This window comes from Cavia porcellus, unplaced genomic scaffold, assembly GCF_034190915.1.
Source record: "Cavia porcellus strain 051 isolate PalLab524CR breed Dunkin Hartley unplaced genomic scaffold, mCavPor4.1 scaffold_7, whole genome shotgun sequence".
In the NCBI taxonomy this organism is placed as follows: domain Eukaryota; kingdom Metazoa; phylum Chordata; class Mammalia; order Rodentia; family Caviidae; genus Cavia; species Cavia porcellus.
The window spans coordinates 37,562,212-37,585,473 of NW_026947490.1; the positions used below are offsets into that span (position 1 = coordinate 37,562,212).

Sequence of the window (23,262 nt, forward strand, 5' to 3'; positions counted from 1 at the left end):
GTTTTCCAGAACACAGCTCTGCGCGCGAGGGTCTTTTTTTCGCGCTGGTGAGAACCTGTAGGCCCCTAGTATAGCCATAGTAGGAACGTGCAAGGATTGCCCAGAAACTCTCGCGGCGACGCAGTGCGGGTCTCTCCAGGCGACTGAGGTGGGGGTGGGGGGGGGGAGCATCGCGTGAGATCGCAGGCTGGGGGCGGGACTCCCGGTGTATTTGGGCTGGGACTTCCGGCGTCTCCCGGGCGGTCATTTTGGGTGGGCCTCCTGTCTCCTCTTGTCCAGAATTCAGTTCCCCAGCCAGCCTTCAGGTGGCAGGCGTTGAGAAGCAGTGACACACTGGGGCTCGAGCGCTGGGCGTGGTAGCCCTCGGTCAGTCGTGCCCGCCCTGGGAGCTTCTGAGTAGATGGAGGCAGCTGCGCTGGACAGCCCAGCCCAGGTAAGACTCGCTTATCCACAGGGAGGACCTTGGGGCCTAGGTCCGCGTGACCCCAGCTGCGGGACAGTGGGGAGCAGCCGCCTCGACTTGAGACGCGAGGCCCTGCAGACATGGGCTAAGCAGGGGTCGCAGAGTCACCGAGTGCCGCTCAGCGAACTAGAAGGTGAGAATAGTGACATGGGGTCATATGCGTGCTTTTTGGGGCCTCACTGTTGACTCAAATTAGTTTGGGCACCGAGACCCAGGGCTGGACAGCTGACTTGGGCCCAGTTACCTGGCTCCGCGTCTGCGCCCTGGGTTCGGGGAGCACCCCATGGTCATATGTGTCCGTGGTCTGACTGTTCCCGCAATTCCTATGGCTACTGAGTTGCTACTGGAACCTGCGCAGGTAAGTGGAGGGTGTGTTAGTCGCCCACTGCTTCAGACCTCCACTCACATTTTCTTCAGATATCTGGTGACTCTAGGATCCTGGAGAGTCACCAAGGTCAGGGACTTACATTTGTGCTCAAGGAGCTGCCATTTAGGGCCACCAAAGAAAGAACTTCTCACAGGTGTGCAGACAGCAAGATACAGAAGTCCTTGGATGTGAGAGCTTTTAGGGAACTGTGATCGTTCTTTTGGTTGGAACTGAACTGGACAAGAGAAGATAGGAGGCTGGCTTGGAAGGAGTGCCTGTGAAGTTGGGCATCAACTGTGGTGGCAGTGAGAATTTGGGATTAGAGGAGAGAGGTTATCTTTTACCAGGTGTTGAAAGATTCTGTCTGGTTACAGAATGGAAAACAGAGTGAATGAATGTAGAGAGCTGGTACTAAGGACAGCAGAGTATAGTGTCTCCTCAGATTTGGGTATCTTGGGAGGAAGTGGGTTTTAAGGGTGGATGGATGGGATGAGGATTGTGAGTCTTTGTGAGCAACAGTGGTTTCATCAGTTTCTATCTTGCCAGGTTAGTGTCGCTTTTGAAGATGTGGCTGTGTATTTCTCTTGGGAGGAGTGGGATCTTCTTGATGAGGCCCAGAGGCACCTGTACCTTGAGGTGATGCTGGAGAACTTGGCACTAATGTCTTCTCTGGGTAAGTTGTGTGTGCCCATTCTTGTCCTGTGTGTTAGATTTTGCCTTTCTCATCCTTAGGAGCAGTTTTGTCCTGAGATCTTGATCATGGGCACTTATGCTTTCCTCAGTTCCTTGGGTAGGTGCTGTGGCCCTGGTGCATGCCTATTGCACTCTCATTACAGTACCTGTAGTAAAGTACCATTACAGTACCAGAACCTCAAGGTACAGATTCAGGATCAGTAGTGTTGTAGTGAGCCTAAGAGATCTCATCCAACTTATCTTTGCCGAGTCTGGTAACTAAGTCCATGCACCCAAGTGTTTCTCCCTTCCTATACTTGACGTTTATCCATTCACAGCTATGCTGTAAAATGTCACTGACGTTGTCTGTCTGATACAGATTGTTGTTGGAAGGACCTCCTCTAAGCTGCCACTTGTTCTTTTGTGTGTATGTGTGGTAAGATGTATAACAAAGTTTATCACTTTCATCATTGTAATTGTACAGTTTATTGGAATTTAGTGCATTCACACTGTGCAGCTGTCACCACTGTTCATATTTTTTTTTCTCTTACAAAATTGAAACAATCTGTTTAACAGTAATTGTCTTTGGCAATTGTCCTGGCAGTTGTCACAGTATTCTTTCTGTCTCTGTATATTTGACCTAAGTACGTTACATGAGTGGAAGCAGACAATGGTTCTTTTGCATCTGGCTTGTTTAAATACTTAGCATAGTATTTTCAGGATCCTATTTTGTAGAACAAGGCTCTGTGTCCTTTCCTTTTGAAGCTAATATTTCATTGCATGGATGTACTTTGTCATATTTGTCCATCATCCATCAGTGTATGCTGGCATTGATTCTGTATTTATAGTGTTGTAAGTAATGGTGCTGTGACTATGGGTGCACAAATATCTTTACACGTTCCTGCTTTTAGTTTCTTTGATCATATAATATATGCAAAAGTGGAATTGGTGGGTCACATAGTGATTCTATTTTTAATTATTTTGGGAGCAGTCACACTTTTTTTTTATCTCACTGTACCATGTGTTACGTTTCTTACAGTGATGCACAAGGCGTTCCACTTTGTCCATGGTCTTGTCAACACTTGCTATTACTGTGGTTAATTGCCATCCAAATGGTGTATGGTAATGCCTTGTTGTGTTTGAGATTTGACTTTCCCTGTAGATTTGTGATACTGAGACGAGCGAATTGGCCCCTTTTATGTCTTCAGAAAAATTTCTATTCCAACTCCTTGCCTATTTTTAAATTTGGTTCATTATTGTCAAGTTTTTGGAATTGTCTGTAGGGTTTGATCAGATGTGCTTTGGATCAAAACTATGTGATTTGCAAATATTTACTCCCTTCTATGGTTTGTCTTTTAGCTGATAATATTATTTTATGTACACAATTTGTTTTGATAAAGTCTGTCATGTTTAGCACAGCTCCCAAATTTCCTGAGGAGCAGATGTTGGAGGATAAAAAAGATAAAAGTCAGAATTCAGAATGCTGCGGTCAGGTGGAGTCCTATCTCCTGATGGTAGAAAAGAACTGCCCAAAAATTGAAGCGCATTTATGTATACATTCACATGACACCCCTCTGTGTAACAACTTGTTTGCTTAGTGTGCCTCTGGCTTTGTGTTCTCAGAGCTGGAGCAGTTTGTTTATATGGCTCATCTCAGGTGCTGTGTGTTTGTGGGGCTGGCGTTTAGCCCCAGACGTGTGATTGAACTCCAGTTTCAGCCACTTCCCCATAGTAATCTTGTTTGCTTATGTTTTCTTTTATTGCTTTTGCATGATTTTGAAGAAATCCTTAACAAATCCCATGTCATAAAGCTTTTTTCCTGTTGTCTTCTAAGAATTTTACAGATTTGCTCCAACATGTAGATCTTTGATCGTTTTGTTTTGTTTCATTTTGTCGAGATTAGTGTTAAGACAGAATTGACCTGTGTGGCCCAAGCTGATCTCTGGCTAAAGTGATACCCTATGTGCTGGGACTGTAAGTGTGCATGCACTACCAGGCCCATCATGGTCCATTTTGAGATGATTACTATATATGAAGTCAAGTTCTAGCTGTATTCTTTTGCATGGAGACAATTATTTTCCTAGCCTTATGTATTAGAAAGTCTGTCCTTTCAGACCTGGTCCCATTTGGTGAAAATTATTGGCCAGACATTATTTCTAGACTCTTCATCATTGTCCTATCTGTCTGTCTTTACAGAAATGTAACAGTCATTTACCATTTGCAGTACAGTTAGATCATTTTAGCTATTCAGTGACCCTTGATGTGAATTTTAGGATGGATTTTTCTGTTTGCCAAAAAGGAAAATTAGCATTGGGGTTTTAATGAATGTTTCCTTCATCCATAGATCACTTTGGGGTACTATAGACATCTTAATATTAACTAGTCCAATCCATGGACATATGATGTCTTTCTAGTTTTTATTCTCCTTTAGTTCTTTTGGCTATATTTGTAGTTTTTATAGTATATGTGTTTTCCTTGGTTAATTCCTTGGTAACCTATTCTTTCTGATGCTATTACAGTGTATAGCGACCGGTGGGGGGTTTTTTTTTCATATTAAGAAAGTCTGAATTTTATTTAGCACTATATCTGAGGTACTAATGAGAATAAAAAGAAATTAAAGATGGATCCCACATTCAGTTTTAAGGTGGCTTAGGAAAATGAAAGCAGAATGCCTATAACCTAAATACGAAATGTTACTTATTTATAACAAAAAAATATGTGTAATGTGAAAACTTCTAGCAAACAAAGATAGTCTTTCTACGGTATCTGTAGTCTTTCCAATCTGAAGACTCCAATTCGTGTTGTTCCCTTTCTCAATTCTAATCTAGAATTCTGTGGGGCAAAATTAACAATCTGGCAAGATTTTGATTTAAATCAAAAAGACTTAGTATGTGAGGTTAGCCCTGAGAAATGGGTAAATTGTCCTAGTGTTCAAGAAACAGAATGCTGCCAAAAGCCTAGAAGTCATAGTACTTACTTGCAGACTTCGCCACAAACAGTCTCTTTTAGCTATAACTTCATGATTTCATAGAAAGTCAATTCTTTAGACAGTAAGAAGAGACCAAGGTAATAATTAAGATTTTAGAAACAAGAAAAAGGTACTTTCATTTCAGTACCTTAATAAAATGAATCAGTGGCCCAACTGTATGTATGCTATATGTTCTGCCCAGGCTGCCAGGATGAACAGATACAAAAATTAGAAGGTAACACATGCAAAGATAGTTTTAAAACTACAGATTCAAAAAAGGAAAAGACTTTAAACATGTTGTATTTCCTTAGAAGAGCCTTTTTTGAAAAGTAATGCAGGGAAGAAATGGAAGGAGAAAACCACCTAAGGACTGATATTATATCAGCAGAATCTATTATTATCTTAGAAGTTCTATTTCTAATGCCTTCCACAAAAGGACATTACAGCTCTTCAAATTTATTGCATACAAGTCTTAAAGTCAGCCTTATTACTGAAGCTATTAGATAAATTTTTAACTATTGGCACTACACTGTAAAGTACAGAGAGCATCTTACTTAAATGAAAAAGGGTAATATTTCATTGAGAGATAGATCAAACAGATTTTTTCTTCTCATATCCATATCTAATGGTATCTTACCGGCTAGTTTCTAAACAGATGCAAATTTTGTTTTAAAAAGTTGAAAACTTTGTGTTGCTCAAGAATTCTCTTATCTGAATACCACACAGGCTGTTTTGTAGCAGATACTTGTTTGTCAAGCTTCAAATCCAAATGCTAAGTTGTGAATTTGGTATCATTCAGTGATTTGTTTCTCCTTACTCTGGAGACTGGTGGCGTATGCTGCTGTGAGGTCACCCTGTTGCTTCTCTCTTCTCACAGTTGGATCCACTAGGAAGGATCATTCATGTACTTAAGATGCAAGACTAGGCAAAACCCTCCCACAAATCCACTGGTTAGCACAGTGTTCTGTTTGATAAATTCTGTTAATTTTTTTATTACATTGTTTATTTCAGTTACTCCTTTATTTGCTGGTTTCTAAATCTTGCCTTTTTCTTTGCTTACATCTTTTTCAACTCTTCCATTTGATCTAGACATAGCTACTATGACTGGTAGTCTGTAGGGGAAGAAATCCACCACCTACCATAGCTGCAAGTTTTCCAACTTTCTGAAACAAAAATTCTGCACAGCAGCCAGTCATGCCATCCATTAGAATCTGGATAGCTACTGAGTATTTTTCTACCATAGATCCTGATTGATGACCAAATACTCAATTCCACCAGTGGTGTCTTCTTGCATACTGTTAAATCTAAGACTTTGTTAGAGTCCTCATCACATTTATAATCTTGGGGAAGGCTGTCCTGAACCCCATGACACTGCGGGCAACCTGTTCTGGGGTGGTCCCTGCCTACCCGCTAAAAGACCAGTCTGGGCCAAGGAAGAAATCTATGTATTTTTCCCCCTTTTTCCTCCTTTTCCTTTATCCTCTTCCTCCACTCTCTTCTAGGTGTCTTCTGTCCCCACCTACTTCTCAGTGCAGGATATACCATGCAGGTGCAGGACTTGGGGATGGGGGAGGGCAGTTGTCTCACAGCCCACTGAGAGTTTATGTTAACTGTTGTCTGTTATCCTCCACAGCTGAAGCCTGGACCACTCTCTATCCCTGTAGAATTTCTATAATCATTGCAACTAATTTTTGTGTATTTTTGCTGAATTTATGACCTGTAGTAAGTGTGAGTTTTTTGGTACAGTCTTTAGAGTTTCTGCAAGTCACGTGTGAACAGAATTTTTTTTCCATTCTGATCTGTTTTCTTTTTCTTGCCTAATTACCACGATCAGATCTTCAAATATTATGTGGAATAGATGCAGGCATTCTTGTCTTGTTTTTGCTCTTCCAGGAAGTTTTTGGTCTTTCAGCAATTAGTATATTTATGTATTTTTTGTTTACCTATTCTTTTAATTGATTTTCTTAGGTTGAAGCATTCATATATTCCAGGAGTAAATTGCTTATGGTCATGCTGTATAATCTCTATAATACACTGTATAATTCAGGTATTTCATAGTATTTTGTGGATAATTTTTGCATTTATCAGCAAGAATAGTGTTTTTCTGTTTTGGAATCAAAGTATTATTGGCCTTACACAATGTGTTTGGAAATGTTCATGCTATAGTTTGGGGGAGCAAAAAGCACAGGTGTTAGTTTTTTATTAAATGTTTTAATTTAATTCACCAGTAAAGCCATCAGACCCAAGGCTTTTCTTTGTTGGTCAGGTTTTTGATTATTGGTCTAATCTCCCTGCTATTTGTGAATGTATTCAAGTTTTCTATTTCTTCATGACTCAGTCTCAGGCTTTGTGTACCTGGGAATTTGTCCATTGTTATGCAGTCATTTTAGTACTATGTTTGGGGGCTTTTTGTTTCTGTAGTACTGGTAGTAATTCCCCCACTTTTATTTCTAAGTTTAGTGATTTGATTCTGCCACTTTTCTTAATTTACTTAAGGATTTGTTGATTTTGGTAAGTTTCAAAGAACCACCTTTCAGTTTCCTCGATTTTTTTTTCTGTATTTTTTCTATTATAATTATTTTGTCTCATAGTTCTTTATTAGTTTTATATTTAATTGGTCCTCTGTTTTTAGGTCCTTAAGATGTTATGGTAGATTGATGAAGCTTTTTGATATATTTACAACACACATTTCCCCCTAACACTGCTTTTGTTGTGTCCCAAAAATATAGTTATATGTAGGGAGTTATATGTAGGGATGTATAGTTTATAGCATCACGTTACCAGCTGATACCGTTTTGCTAAAAACAGTGTACAAGGAAATGAGTTTTAGAACAAGCCTCTTACCTTGGACCATGCCTCCTCCTTAGTCTTGAGTCTGGGAAGGTCTGCTGTCCTCTACAACCTGAAGGGTCCTGTTTTGTAAAGCAGCTGCTTTCATAGCCTAAGCCCAGCTTCCTTTTCCTGAGAATAGTTCCATGTACTGGTTGTTTCCTGTATCATATATGGTTTTTTGATTGTGTTGACCTCTCCTAATAAATGCAATGTGTACTTCATTGTTACTTTTTTGCTTTCAGGTTGTTCATGTAGAGTGGAAGATGAGGTGGTACCTTCTGAGTTGGGTCTTTCTGTGGACTTGTCAAGGGTCATGACTCCAAAAGAAGGGTTATCTTCCCAGAATGCCTATGCTTATGAAATTTGTGGCCTGGTTTTGAGAGAGATGCTGCACTTGCCTCAGCACCATGAAACACATTGTGGGAAAAATCCATACAGGTGTGGGAAGCAGTTCTACTTTGTTGATAATCTTCCCCAGCACCAAAGGCAGCCCCTTAAAGAGATACCCTTTCGAAGCTTTGTGGACAGACACTCATTTATAAAGAGCTGCATGGTCCATGTGTCAGGGAAGCCTTTTATTTGCAAAGGAGTTGAGAAGGATTTCCTGGCCCGCATGAGATTTTCCTATCCACAAAGGATTCACACAGGGAAGAAACCAAGTAACTACCAGATGGCCTTTCCCAGTGGGAAAAGTCATCATAACTCAGGAAAATGCAAAAAAACCTTCAGTGACACAAACACATTGGTGCAGGACCAGGGCATCCTCACCAGGAAAAGGCTTTTTGAGTGCAGCAAGTGTGGGAAAGTCTGTACACGAAGATGTAATCTGATTCAGCACCAGAAAATCTACAATGAAGACAGGCCTTACGAATGCATTGAGTGTGGAAAATTCTTTACCTACTATTCCAGCTTCATTATCCATCAGAGAGTTCACACTGGAGAAAGGCCTTATGAGTGTGATGAATGTGGGAAATCTTTCCATGATATCTACAGCCTCAACAGCCATAGGAAAATTCACATTGAAGAAAGACCTTATGAGTGTGGGGAATGTGGTAAATTTTTTAGCCAAAGATCCAACCTCATTCTACATCAGAGAGTTCACACTGGAGAAGAACCTTATGAATGCAGTGAATGTGGGAAATCTTTTAGCCAGAACTTCAGCCTTGTATACCATCAGAGAGTACACACTGGAGAAAGGCCTCATGAGTGCAATGAATGTGGGAAATCCTTTAGCCGAACTTCCAGCCTCATTCACCACCGAAGACTTCATACTGGAGAGAGGCCTTATGAGTGTAGTAAGTGTGGGAAATCTTTTAAGCAAGGATCCAGCTTCAGTTCCCATCGGAAAGTCCACACAGGGGAAAGGCCTTATGTGTGTGAAGAATGTGGGAAAACTTTTAGTCATAGTTCTAACCTTAGGAACCATGAGAGAGTTCACACTGGGGAAAGGCCTATTAAGTGCAAAGAATGTGAAAAATCCTTTAGCTGCAAATCTAACCTCATTAAACACCTGAGAGTTCACACTGGAGAAAGGCCTTATGAGTGCAGTGAATGTGGGAAGTCCTTTAGCCAAAGTTCTAGCCTCATTCAGCACCAGAGAATTCACACTGGAAAAAGACCTTACCAATGTAGTAAATGTGGGAAATCCTTCAGCTCCAAATCTGTTCTCACTAAACACCAAAGAGTTCACACTGGAGAAAGACCTTAGCTGTGTATGTGTTGTAGTCAGGGTTTGTGCAGAGAACAATTAGAATCAGGACATGGATTTTATATTATTTTTATGATGGTCACTCAGAGTTAACATAAGAAAATGCAGGAAGTCTATCCACAACACCACTGATGTATCCAAATACATAGGATATTCAATCAAGGGCCTGAATCCCACAGCAATGTCCCACATAGGTCCAGGTGGGACACAGAGCTCATGACAATGCCTCCCACGAGTCCAACTAGAGATCTAGAGCCCACAAGAAGGACTCATGCTAGTCTTATGGATCTGTGCGGGGAAGGCCCAAAGGTCAGTGATGGAAACCAGAAAGTCCATGCCAGCAGGGTGAAGGAGCTGTGCTGGTGGGTTGCGGCTTCTAACTGGAGCCGTGAAATCATACAACAAAGACCAGGGCTGTCCTGAAAGTCAGCCATCTTCAGTGACACAGAGGCCCTGAGCTCTGACAATAAACAGTCAAGTACTTGCCAGGAAGCCAATGTGACAAGTTCATCCTGGAGACCAAACAGCACATGTCTTCCCCTCCAGAGCCAGGAAGCAATGCTCAATGGAAGGTCTAGAGCTTCTCCAGGAGAACCTATCGAATCAAAGAGCAACACGGAGGAGAACCCACAGTGCCTCAAAGCTTCAACGCATTAATGCCTTCCTTCTCCTTCTCCACATCTCTGTTTATGATGGCAACTTTCCTCAGGTGAAACATCTACACTCAGCACCATGGTGATGTAATCCAGCTAGAATTAAGTTGACCACCAATTTTTAATCCATAACAGTATGGACCACACCTTTCTTTCATTATTACACTGGTGCAAAGCACATAAGAGAGAGCTGGCAATCTGAATTAAGCCCTCAAGATGTGAAGGTGTCATGGAGAAAATCTTTTTTACTTCCAGGTCCATAGAAGCTTAAAGCAGCTGTGTTTAACTTTCTAACCTGTGCAGACGTCTTGCCATTTGTCATGTTTTGAGGAAGAGAACATAGGACTTCCACACCTGCAAATCTATACAGTGCAGCAGTCATCACTCCAGCTTGTTCAGAGGAACTGGCCTGTACTTCCCTTTTACTGGATGAAGTCATGACGGATCGGAATTTTAATTCCTGTTCTGCAAGTTAGGGCAAGAACCTGATCCAGATAATACTAAAGAGCCAGTTAAGTATGTTTGGGCAGTTTGTCAAGAAGAGCTCTTCTGACTGTGGATTTCTTTCCAGCCTCTTTTTATTTTTTTGGTACCAGGGATCGAACTCGTGACCACACGCTTGAAAGGCAGGCACTTATGCAGCTGAGCTAAATCCCTGGCCCTTTTCCAGCCTCTTAAGTCACCAACCTGGAAACTACCTGCTTATATTATTTTGATTTTTGTAATAATAAAATCTTCATTATTTAAGTTACTTCAGTCTTGGAGTTCTATTTACTGTGTGAGATGTCTTCAAAACAACTGGTGTGTGAGTGGGGATGTAGTTGAGGTAATTTGGTACCTTAGACAGGAGGAATAATGTAAAAATGTAGCTATCTTTCCTAATTTGGCCTGTAGGCTTCCTGAGCTGTGGATTGAGTGCTAGAACTTTTTGTGTGCTCAGGAAACACCTTCATGAGGCAGAAAGTCATAACCCCCATTGTTCCTGTGAACAAGACAAAGTTTCTTTTTTTCCTAAGTTTTTTTTGTTTGTTTACTTCTTTGTTTTGCTTTTTTGCTTACAGAGGATACATATAATGTCTAGCACCATGGAGAACAGTATCTGCTCTAGCTTCTGCAAAGGAGTCAAGTGCCCTGATACCCATAATTCATTAAGCTGTGCTTTTCTAGGATTATAGACACCAGAGAGAATCATAATAAGCACCAAAATGCTGGATTAATAAGGAATGATGGAGACAGCAGCCAAGTACATGCAATTTGTTCCTTGTAAAATGTTCTAGTAATTGTGGGATATTCACAAAAATTCTCACAATCTCCAGGGATATATATCTGATCTGTAGTTGAAGTCATTGTCAGCAAAAAACTAAAGGTTTATGTACTTTTTTCCAGTGTACTTTTTGTAGTGTTCACTTTTGCAGGCCAGGAACACACACCTAGAGAGAAAGGAGATGACTTACTCTAATGCATTGGGTTTTGGCCAAACCATCATCATGTGTGGGAATGAACTGTGTTACTCAAAAATGCTTGCTGCCACTGGGGCAAGGTTGCCTCTACAGTCATCAGAAAAGAAATGGAGTCAATCTTAGGTTAGCAAACTTTATTAAAAGCCTGTAAATCACCATTGTAACTAGTACAATGAATATGTAGGTCACCTCTAGTTTTATCTCATCCCTTTGTAAATCTCTTCCTTATATCCTTGATCTTTAAACAACTATTAATTTTCCTTACATAACATTGTATTTTTTAGACTTTTGTATGACTTAAGGCAAAATGTTTTTCTAGTTTCACTCATGATATGTGATTGAAATTATTCAAGGCTTGTATGAGTTGCTTATTGTTTTTGTTGTTAAATAGGGCATTTTGCTGGCTTTGATGGCACATGCTTGTAATTCCAGCACTTGGTGGGCTGAGGCAGGAGGATCATTGCAAATTCAAGACCAGCCTGGGCAACAAAGTGAGCTCAAGACCAGCCTGAACTTCACAGTGAGACCCTGTCTCAAAAAGACAATAAATGGATGAATAAATAAGCTGTTTCCTATGGATGTAACATTGTTTATCCATGTATTTATGAGCATTAGGTTATTTCTTTTGTGCTTATGACTTAAAATGCAATGCAGGAGACAGGATAGGTGTTTAAGGAAACTACCTAACTGAACAAAAGTGGTTGTTTGCTTTTGCTTATTTAAAACTGAGAATTGCATTTCTTGTACACTTTCCCTAACAGTTAGTGTTAATCTATTTTTTATAGTTTTATTCTGGGTAGGTTTAAGATGGACATTTTTTAATGAACTTTTTATCTGTGTCTCATTGTTAAAATGTTCATATATTTTGCATTTTTTTAAAGACAGTGTCTGAGTATGCAGTTCAGGCTGGCTTTCAAGTCGGTAGGCAGCGTAGGCAGCCTTTAAACACTCAGTGATCCGCCTGCCTCAGCCTTCCAAGTGCTGAAACTACAGATTTGTGCCATCGTGCCCAAGTGCATATTTACTGTTAGCACCTAGTTCTGTCTTTATTAACAGCTCATTTTTGTGGAATAGTTTTTCATGCTTCACATAATGAATTACCATATACATACACTCTTTAAGTTAAATCTATTCATATATTCTTTCATGTTGTTACATCTAGATATGAAATAATTTATTAAATAATACAATAAATCAGGCCATGGTTTGCAGTTTTTGCCAACTTTCCTGGTGTGTACCCTTCTGTCATGTCTAGTTTCAAACTGAAGATGGTATCATGAATGGAGTGGAAGAGCTGTCAGAAACACAGCATTCTGTTTTCCATATGGTTATCCATAAAAATACCCTCTAGGACTTAGATATGCAGTAAAATGACTTGGTAAAAATTTGGAATATTTGTTAAATAGTTTAATGCAGGTATAACTGAAAATGCATAAAATGAAAGACAACCTATAAATTGAAAATGTGGAAAAATATTCATTTAAATGTGTCCATTGCAATGCATTTAAATATTTTCCTATTGAAGGACACAGGAAAAAAATGGGTCCATTGGTCAAAAAACAACAAGAAGAAAGGAAGATATTTGAAATATAAGCAGTTCTTGCAAAGAAACTCAAATTTTAACTAGGTGTGGTGGTACACACCTGTAATCCCAGGGCTCCGGGAGACTGAGACAGGAGGATCACTGATTTTGAGGCCAGCCTAGGCTCCATAAACAAGTTCAAGGTCATCTTGTACTACACAGTGATACTCTCTGTCCCTCCCTAGCCCCTAAATGTAGCTGCTTTCCTGACACACCTTCAGACAGAAAGATCAGTGAGTATTTCATTGCAGTTAGGACTAAGAAAACCAAGTGTGCCATTGCACAGAGGGTGGCTACAGGTAGCAATTGTGTTGTGTAAATGAAAGGTAAGAAATGGTTCAGAATGTTTTTGATTCTATGGGGCTGAGTGTTAAGGAAATATTTAATTTGATTACACAGTACATATGTGGATCAGACATCACATGATACCCCATTAGTACCATCTTTATGTGTTAAAAATTAAAGAGGCCTACCCAGGACATGCCCAGTGACCTCTGGCACAGGAAACTCAGCTAGCAGCTGAGATGAGTCTCCTCCCCTTCCCGAGACCTGGAGTCTGTGTTAAGACCATCGCTCCCAGAGCTAAAGGACCCGCCCAAAGCCCCACCACACTAGGCTGTGCTCGCCCGGCAGGTTTCAGGCCCGTCCAGGATAAGCCCAGCAACCTTCCAAACCGGGAAACTCAGCTAGTGGCTGGGGTGAGTCTGAAAGTCATCTTGAGCCCTGGGAGACTTCTTAAGATCATTGTTCCCAGAGCTCAAGGACTCGCCCAGCTCTCAGCCACACTAGACTACCTTTGGGAGGTTTTGCAGCCTCAGTAGATTATGCCCAGCGACCTTGTTCAATTATGGAAGTTGAGAGCAAGTGAAGTGAGTTCCAGGGCATTGGTCTTTGCCTGGGGAGAGCTTTAGCTCATCATCCACAGTGGTTAGATGCCTGCCTACCTGCCTGGAACACTGAAGGTGTCATGGGAGGGCCTGAGGACCTGACCGGACCATGCTCAGCAACCTCCATTCAGTTCCAAGAGCCTAGGGCATAGGAGACTATTCCCAACACATCCAGGAGAAGCTTTAGAAAAACACTTGATACATAGAAAAAAATAACAAAATGAAAGACCAAAATGCAATCTCAAACCTCCAATCCATCCCAAGAAAGCCTAGGAGAAAATATATAGAAGAAAATATGTGCCATACACCTGAAATACCTGAAATAATAGCAACTGAAATAAAGAAGCAACTCCAGGGATCTTTAAAGAAATTCAAACAAGAAAATCTCCCAGGTAAAAGAAGAAATGATAAAAGTAACAAAAGAGATGCTGAACACATCTAAAGAAGATACAGTTAAAAAATTAGAGGAGCAAATAAAAAGATAGTATCCCTGAATGAACAATTTAAGAAGCAAACAATACATGAAGCAGATACAAAGAGATATACAATAAATCAATTCCATCAAAACCGACTCAATGAAAGTGAAGATAGAATTTCAGACCTCGAAGACAAGATTGCAGCTAGTGAACAGGAAAGGAAAGATCTTTAAAAAATAACAAGGCATCAGGAAGTAACAATTCAACAGTTGCAAGATGATGCAAAGAAAAACAATGTAAGATTAATAGGGACAAATGAAAAAGAAGGAAACAACACAAATGATATCAAAAGGCTATTCACAGAAGTCATAGCTGAAAATTTCCCAAACATGAGAATGGAAACTGACATGCAGATTAGTGAAGCATACAGAACTCCAAATAGCCATAAGCAAAATAACATTACACCCATACATATAATAATCACCATACCAGAAATCCAACATAAGAATAGGATACTTATTCTTATGTTGAAAAGACAGGTCACCTATAAAGGAAAGCCTATCAGAAGCACAGCAGACTTCTCAACACAAACAATGAAGTCAAGAAGAGCATGGAGTGAAGTATTTCAGATCCTAAAGGAAACAGATTTCCAGCCTAGACTGATGTACCCTGAAAAACTGTTCTTCAAAATGGATGGCGAAATAAGATACTTCCATGACAAAGAACAGCTGAAGAATTTCATGAACACCAAGCCAACCCTGCAAAGAATACTGAAAGACAGTCTAGATACACATAGGAAAACACCATTAAGCTAGGTAGAGAACTAAACAGAATGGAAAGATAAAGATGCAACAGCAGGAAGAAAACATGTCAACAATAAGCCAATATATAATAGTTATAACCATTAATGCAAATGGTCTCAATGCACCAATTAAAAGAAACAGACTGGCAGAATAGATCAAGAAACAACATCCAGCCATATGCTGTCTACAAGAAACCCATCTAACCCAAAAGGAAACTCACAGACTGAAAGTCAAAGGATGAAAAACAATACTGCATGCAACAGGAATCCCCCAAAAAGTGGGGTAGCTATTCTGTTTGCAGATAATGTGAACTTCAAACCAAGAATGATCCTAAGAGACAAAGAAGGTCATTGTATACTGGTTAGGGGAAAACTCAAAGAGGAAGAGATGACTGTCTTAAATATATATGCACCAAATTCCAGAGCACCCAGTTATACAAAGCAAGTATTAAAAGAAATGAAAAATCAAATAAACAATAACAATTATAACAGGAGGTCTTAACACATCATTGACACCAAGGGACAGATCAACCAGACAGAAAATCAGCAAAGAAATAACAGAATTGAATCACACCTGTGAACAAATGGACTTAGTAGACATATACAGAGTGTTCCACCAACAACATTAGAATATACATTCTTCTCAGCAGCACATGGGACATTCTCTAAAATACACCATATACTAGCTCACAGAACATATTTAAATCGATGCAGAAGATTTGAAATTATCCCATGCATGTTATCAGATCATAGTGCCATGAAACTAGAAATTAATTTTGAAACTGCAAAAACCCCACAAACACATGGAAATTGAATAATACACTCTTGAGCAATCAGTGGGTCACAGAGGAAATTAAAGAAGAAATTAAGAATACCTACAAGCAAACGAAAATATGAATAAATCTTACCGGAGTCTGTGGGAAGCAATGAAAGCAGTCCTCAGAGGAAAATTTATTGCACTGAGTTCCCATATCAGGAAAAAAGAACAAATAAACAACTGCTACTACACCTCAAACATCTAGACAAAAAGAGAAAGTCAAACACAAAGCCAAAAGAAGAGAGGAAATTATAAAAATCAGAAATTAATATAATAGAGACTAAGAAAATAATCCAAAAAATCAACGAATCAAAGAGTTGGTTCTTTGAACGAATAAATAAAATTAATAAGCCCCTAGCCAAACTTATTAAAAAAGGAAACAGCTCAGATTCATGCAATAAAGAATGAAAAAGGCAAAATCGCTACAGACTCTGTGGAAATACAGAAGATCATCAACACTTAATTCAAAAACCTATACTCTTATAGATTTGATAACACAGAAGAAATGGATAGATTCCTAGAAACATATGAACTACCAAAGCTGGGTCAAGAAGACGTAAAACTGCTGAATAGCCCAATTACTATTAATGAAATTAAAAATATAAGTAAGTCCCTATCTACAAAGAAGAGCTAGGGCCCAGACAGATTCACTGTGGAATTCTATGAGAAATACAAATAAAACTTAATGCCTGCACTCCTCAACCTCTGCAATGAAATCAAAAGGGAAGCAATTCTTCCTAAGTCATTCCTGGAAGCAAATGTTACTCTAGTATCAAAATCTGAGAAAGATCCAACTAAAAAAGAAAACTACATGCCAATCTCCCTAATGAACACAGATGGCAAAAATCCTCCATAAAATATTGGCAAATAGGATGCAGCAAATCATCAAGAAGATTATACACCATGGCCAAGTGGGATTCATCCCAGGCATGCAGGGATGGTTCAACATATGTAAGTCAATAAATGTAAGCCACCATATCAATAAAGCCAAAAGTAATATCACATGATCATTTCTATAGATGCAGAAAAAGCTTTTGATAAGGTCCAACGTTCATTCATGCTAAGAACCTTACAGAAAATTGGAATAGCTGGTCTTTACCTCAGTATGATAATGACCATCTATGACAAACCAACAGCCAGCATCATATTAAATTGCCAAAAACGTAAGCCCTTTACCTTAAAATCAGGCACAAGATAAGGATGTCCCTTATCACCACTCCTATTTAATACAGTACTAGAAATACTAGCCAGAGCAATAAGAGAAAGAAATAAAAGGAGTAAAGATAGGAAAAGAGTTAAATTATCATTATTTGCCGATGACATGATACTCTACCTAGAGGACTCCCAAAACTCCATTGAGAGACTCCTAGATATAATAAATAAATTCAGCAATGTGGCTGGATACAAAATCAATAGCATTTCTGTACTAACAATAAAATCACTGAGTAATAAAAGAAGCCACACCCTTCACAATAACATCCTCTCCCCCCAAAAAAGAGAAATACTTAGGAATTAATCTCACAAAAGAAGTGAACAATCTATACAGGTAAAATTATAATACACTGAAAAAAGAAATTGAAGAGGATCTCAGAAAATGGAAAGACATCACTTGCTCAGGATATGAAGAATAAATATCATAAAAATGTCTATTCTCCCAAAACTGTTACAGAGATTTAATGCAATCCCAATGCAAATATGATAAACATACCTCATAGATCTAGAGAAATCACTCCTAAAATTCATCTGGAACCAGAAGAGATCTAGAATAGCAAAGGAAATTCTAAGCAGCAAAGGCAAGGCAGAAGGCATAACAATTCCTGACTTGAGGTTATACTACAAAGCAAGTGTAATAAAATCAACATAGTACTGGAATAAAAACAGATCTGAAGATCAAGGGAATAGATTAGAATATGCAACCACAACTACAAACACACTCAACCACCTTTTCTTTGATAAAGGTACCAAATATGTTCACTGGAAGAATAACAGTCTCTTTAATAAATGGTGCTGGAAAAACTGGCACTCTACATGCCAAAAATTAAAACTAGACCCATGCCTATCAACATATTCTAAACTAAAATCTAAATGGGTCAAAGATCTGAATATTAAAACAGAAACACTAAATCTGTTGGAAGATAAGTTAGGGAAAAATCTTGAAGACATGGGGTAGGTAGAGAATTCATAAACAGGAATCAAACTACACGGGTAATACTTCCTAGAATTAATAGCTGGGATCACGTCTTATTAAAAAATTTCTTCATGTCAAAAGAAATGTCCAGTGATAAATAGTGAAAAGAAAACCCACAAACTGTGAAAAAATCTTAGTGAACTCTCCCTCAGATAAAGGACTTCTGTCTAAAACATATAAAGATTTAAAAAAAATTAATATCCCTGAAATTCAAAGACCCAGTCCAAAAATGGGCATATGAGATAAATACACAGTTCTCAGATGAAGAAATACAAATGGCAAATAAATATATGAAAAAAATGTTCATCATCACTACACTTTAGAGAAATGCAAATTAAAACCCCACTGAGATTCCATCTCACTCTTGAAAGAATGGCCAGGATCAAGAAAACTACCAACAACAAATGCTGGAGAGGTTGTGGGTATAAGGGAACTATCCTGCTCTGCTGGTGGGAGTGTAGACTGTTGCAGCCATTGTGGAGGTCAGCCTGGAGATTTCTCGAAAAGCTGGGATTGGAAGTCCCCTTTGTTCCAGCAATTCCACTTCTAGGCATAATTCCAGAAAAACTGAAAACATCATACCACAGTGATATATGTGCATCCATGTTTATAGCAGCACAATTTGTAATAGCCAGATCTTGGAAACAACCTAAGTGTCCATCAACTGAGGATTGGATAAAAAGTTGTATTTTTATACAATGGAGTACTACTCAGCTATAAAGAATGATCACATTGAGATATTTATAAATAAATGGACATAACCTGAGACTATACTCATAAGAAATCAAACTCACATGTATGAATACCATATAGTCTCCCTAGTGTAAGAAATGGGAACAGTACATAAGAGTTTATAGTAATCATGACTCCCCATTACATTGCTCTGAAGTTTTATAATGTCTGCATTCATTAGTTGGGATGGTTTTATCCTAGTTTGTTTGTTTTTATTATCTGTGATAGTGTAAACAGATATTTTATGGAAAAGAAGACATTAGAATACCCAGAGCTGATTTAGTATCATATTACTCTGAAGTCCTACTATGCTTTTGTTTTTCTGTTGCCTTTGGTTCTATCCTGTTATGTCTTATTGGATATGTGTGATAATATAAACAAATTTCCTATTGAAAATGAGATAATATAGTAGCCATTGTTCATTCTCTATTTGGTTCTGAAAGCCCTGTAATGCTTTCATTCTCTTGAATGGTTTTATACTGCTTTGTTACGGTTGATATTATCTTATATGAAGCTGTGCTCAACTATTTCAAAGAAAGAGACATTATGGTAGTTACTGTTAATTATGGGTTTTCTTGTGGTAAAATGCTGTGTTACTTCCATTGTTCTGATCTGATCTGCTTTGTTATGTCCTCTTTTTTCTTAATCTCTTTAAAATAAATAAAAAAAGAAAAAACCAAAGAGAGCAAAAAAAATTAAACAAAAGATGCCATTAAAGTGAAGTGAAATTTGCTGATCTTTTATTTTGGAGTCAAGTTTCATTTTCAATATGAAATGTCCACAGTGTATTTTTGTTCATACAGAAAATGTATCAACTTACAAAAAAAGCTGTGGAGCTTAAGACTCAATAAAGTGATAGTAATTTCAATAATTTGAAATGTTCTGAGTGCATATTTACATGTTAAAATATTTTTATGCTCTAGACAGAGGTGCTGAACCTCTGGTATGGGTGCCCCCAGTGGGTTGTTTGTATCATTGAAAGCTCTGAAATGTTCACCATCACTGTTTGACATTCTTACTAGCATCTGTATTTACCAGGGAAGTTGTTATCCCTAATTTCTAACACCTCCTAGTGTATATACATTATGATTTATTGATAACATTTCAGTTGTTTATTTTATATCTAGTAAATTCTGTAATAACCAAAGCACAGATAGCACTCATGCTTTTGAGAAACATGACTGCTTTGTCTGCTCACAGATCCAGGGCTGGATGTCAGATCCAGGCTGGATCTCTAACATTGTGAGCTCATGCAGTGGGAGGGATGGAGAAGACTGTATAGCTTTTTTTTAAAAAAAGAAATAAAGATCCTAATCTATTCATGAGGAATACTTCTTAATCTAATCACCACTTAAAGGTCCCACTCTATCATACTGAATGTTAAGTTTCAACATGAATTTTGGAATGTATGTAAGTATTGAAATTACAGCAGCACCTAAGAAAAGACTGGAAAAACTGCACAATGAAGGTAAGGTACTTTTAAGGGATTCTATCTCGCCTGCTTTAGATCAGAATAGCATACTGGTAGTGCTCCCCAAACAGCCGCTAATACTGGAAAATCACTCTCACATTCAGGTGGAAACCAAGGTGTGTTTAGGAGACAATGGGATTCTCCCCAGACATTGGCTTCACCTAACAGGTCAAGCTGTAGGCAGCATCCACAGTATAATTCTTCTCCAGGAAAAGTATATTTTAAAGACAAAATAATGACTGCTTCAGAAAAGGAAAGTTGCCACCACACCTCAGTATCAAAAGCATTAAAGGAAATTTGAGCCAGCAACCAGACTGGATCTGCTCAATGAAACTGAAGTGGAAGAAATATTATATGAATAAATATAAAGGAACAATAACTAGGGCCAGAGATACAGCTCAGTGGCACAGTGGCTTATTAACTATAGATTTTCAAAAACCCTCATAAGGTAGTATAGGTAGTAAAGAATTGTGGGTAGTGGTATGTGTATGTCCAAAAATCACAAAAGGATGGAATAGGAAAGAACTTTGTGTTTTAAATTTCAAACACTATATTTGAGAGTGAAAGTATATAACTATAATCCCATAACTTTTTTGTGTGTGTGATGCTAGGGAACAAGGGGTACTCTACTACTGGTTGAATTACATTCTTAATCTGATTGACTGATTGATTCATTCATTCAGATGAGTTTATTCATTCATTCAGGTGGTGGCTCACACCTGTAATTCCAGGATCTTGGCTGATTGAGGCTGGAAGATCACAGGTTTGAACCTAGCCTGAGCAATTTAAAGACTCCGGGAGACCTTGCCTTATAAATTAAGAAAATAAAAGGTATTGAGGCAATAACTCGGTGTGAAGTCTCTGGGTTTATTCCCCAGTTGCATAAAATAAAAAAGATATAAGATACAAAATCTTCAATAAATATGGTGAAAGGGTAAGAAACTTCTCAAAGGAAAAATAAAAAAAGATGAATTTATGTACACTGTGTCTTGAACCCAAGGGCCAAGCTAGACAAAAGGTGGGTTCAGGCCAACTAGATTGTACATGGCCTTTCTTGAAAACTGCTAACACATTCAATGTTGGGTAAGAAACATCTGCAGTATTAGTGACGGGGCCATCATGCTCTAATATGTTAATGATATTATTTGTCCTACAGGACTTGGGCTGTGTACAAGAATCACCTGACAGACAAAATGGCAGTTCCAACCAAGATGGCTATGGTCAGATCAAAGTAGATCCAGCACAGGAGGACACAGTTTCAAAACAGGATTCCAGTCAACCCACATCCATTCTCTTTGAGCTAAGATTCATGAAACTGACTTCTTTGGGATAATATGGCTTACTGTGCAGCAGCCTCACCCAATTCTCAATTCAATTGCATTTCTATAAAGTGCTACATTCTGATTATATCAAAATAAATATTCCTTGATGATGTCTCTGACAGCACTGGCACACACACACACACACACACACACACACACAACACACACGCTAAACTAGAGAAACTTGAGGCTTTCCTTTCCAATATTTCAACATGACAATAAAACAGATAATAAGTTACATTACTGATTTCACCTAACTCTCCATATTCTCAGTCTTACTTTCTTTTTCAAGCTGGTTACTTAAGGAGAAGCTGGTTTCCAAGAGACCATCTGGAGTCATCAGTGATGGCCTCAAACATTTTTCTTTTTGTCTGTATCAGGGATTGAACTCACAACTGTGAGCTTGCAAGGCAGGTGCTTATGTCGCTGAGCTAAATCTCCAGTCCTAAACATTATTCTTGTTCACTTCATTAATAAATACCATCAAGTTGTTATTGCTGTCCACCCTGAGTGAAAACTCTTCTCATGGACTCTATCTCCTTAATGTTACCCCCACCACCATCTTACTCACATTCTTCTCCGAGATCAGCAATGGAAGAGATACAGGATCCACTAGTTAAACATGAATGAATACTCCAATCACTCTACCCTCCTATAAAATCCTCTACCACTGCAGGATTTTAATTTGATTAATTGCAGAGCTTGGGTCAAAGTTCCTTATTTGCACATACAGGGTATACAAATCCTTTCACATACCAGTGTTCTCTCATGCCCATCCTGTTTTTTTTCCACATTCACTCTTTTGCCTCAATATTTCCACAAAATTCATGGCAATCAGGCAGGGTGCCAAAGCTTCTGAACTTTGCAACCTGGATTCATCTGACTCCCAAGGCTGGATTTTTCAGGCAAATGTAGCATTAATTTGTGAAGAACTGGAATTTTGCCAGTTGGAAGGAATTCTCATTCATCCAAATAATGTATTTTTACTTTGGTATGTATTCTTTTTGGATGGAGGGATCGAATACAGGGTCTCACTATGTGGTTTGGACTGGCCCTGAGCTAAGTAGCTCAGCCTTGCATCCATCCACTTACCTCAGCCTCCCAAGTGCTAGGATTACAGACATGAACCACCACACCCAGTGTATTTTTATTTTTTTCTTTTTTCCTGAAGAGCTTGTGTGTGAAACCCAGTGTATTTTTAATCTGAAATTTTCCTGGTTGCTATATCTCATGGTCCATCTCTAGTCCAGAGGTTAGTTTTCTATCACATTTAAGTAGATTTTATTTCATTTTATTTTTTACTATAAGCATTACAGTTTTGGAAATTTGGGCTTTTGACATTTTAACATTCAATATTTTATTTGTGGTTTTTGGATACAGGGTCTTTCTATGTAGTTCAGAATAGCTGTGAAGTTACTATGTAGTCCAGGCTGGCCTGGAATTTAGTGATCTTTGAGCCACACCCTCCTGAGTGCTGAGATTACAGGCGTGCACCCCCACGCCCAGTTGCTTGAGATTTTATTTTCAGGATGTGATTTTGGGATTTTAGACTTTAAAGTTTTTAATCTTTCAGGATTCAGGAAAATGGTATTTGAGATTATGCTCATTGTCACTTTTCAATGCTAAGGTACTGGGAAATAAGATGTCAGTATATGAATTTGGGGACATACTTCAACCCATCACAATTATACCAAGAAATATAGGTGGAAATAAATTGAGTAACCCAGAAAGAAACTTTAAAGAAAGACAGACCAAATTAATTTTAACCTGGCCACATTTCCCAGAGATATCTCTAGTCCTAAGAAGAGTTTTTTTTTTTTTTTTTTTTGGTAGTAGTGGGAATTCACCTGAGGTTGTATTAAGCTACATCCGCAGTGCTTTTTTCTAATTTTTAAATTTTGAGACTGGATCTTGCTAAACTT

At 38.6% G+C, this 23,262-nt stretch overlaps 1 protein-coding gene and 1 pseudogene across 2 annotated transcripts; one reads left to right on the forward strand and one right to left on the reverse strand.

Moving 5' to 3' along the window:
• The first annotated feature begins 205 nt into the window (after positions 1 to 205).
• LOC100719824 (zinc finger protein 211) lies at positions 206 to 10,414 on the forward strand. 2 transcript variants are annotated; one of them, XM_013155439.3, is made up of 3 exons: positions 206 to 433; positions 1,377 to 1,503; positions 7,545 to 10,414. In XM_013155439.3, the coding sequence occupies exons 1-3, from the start codon at positions 401 to 403 to the stop codon at positions 9,008 to 9,010; spliced, it is 1,626 nt and encodes a 541-aa protein (XP_013010893.1). In that variant the 5' UTR covers positions 206 to 400; the 3' UTR covers positions 9,011 to 10,414. The 2 variants fall into 2 exon arrangements, with proteins under 2 accessions (XP_013010893.1, XP_013010896.1); XM_013155442.3 differs by lacking the exon at positions 1,377 to 1,503 and having other exon boundaries at positions 210 to 433.
• Positions 5,357 to 5,711, reverse strand: LOC111757556 (FUN14 domain-containing protein 1-like; annotated as a pseudogene).
• Positions 10,415 to 23,262: the final 12,848 nt, after the last annotated feature.

Coding starts and splice junctions, on each gene's coding strand:
- LOC100719824 (XM_013155439.3), top strand. CDS start 401: ATGGAGGCAGCTGCGCTGGACAGCCCAGCCCAG. Junction 434..1,376: donor CGCTGGACAGCCCAGCCCAG/GTAAGACTCGCT, acceptor CTATCTTGCCAG/GTTAGTGTCGCTTTTGAAGA. Junction 1,504..7,544: donor GGCACTAATGTCTTCTCTGG/GTAAGTTGTGTG, acceptor TTTTGCTTTCAG/GTTGTTCATGTAGAGTGGAA.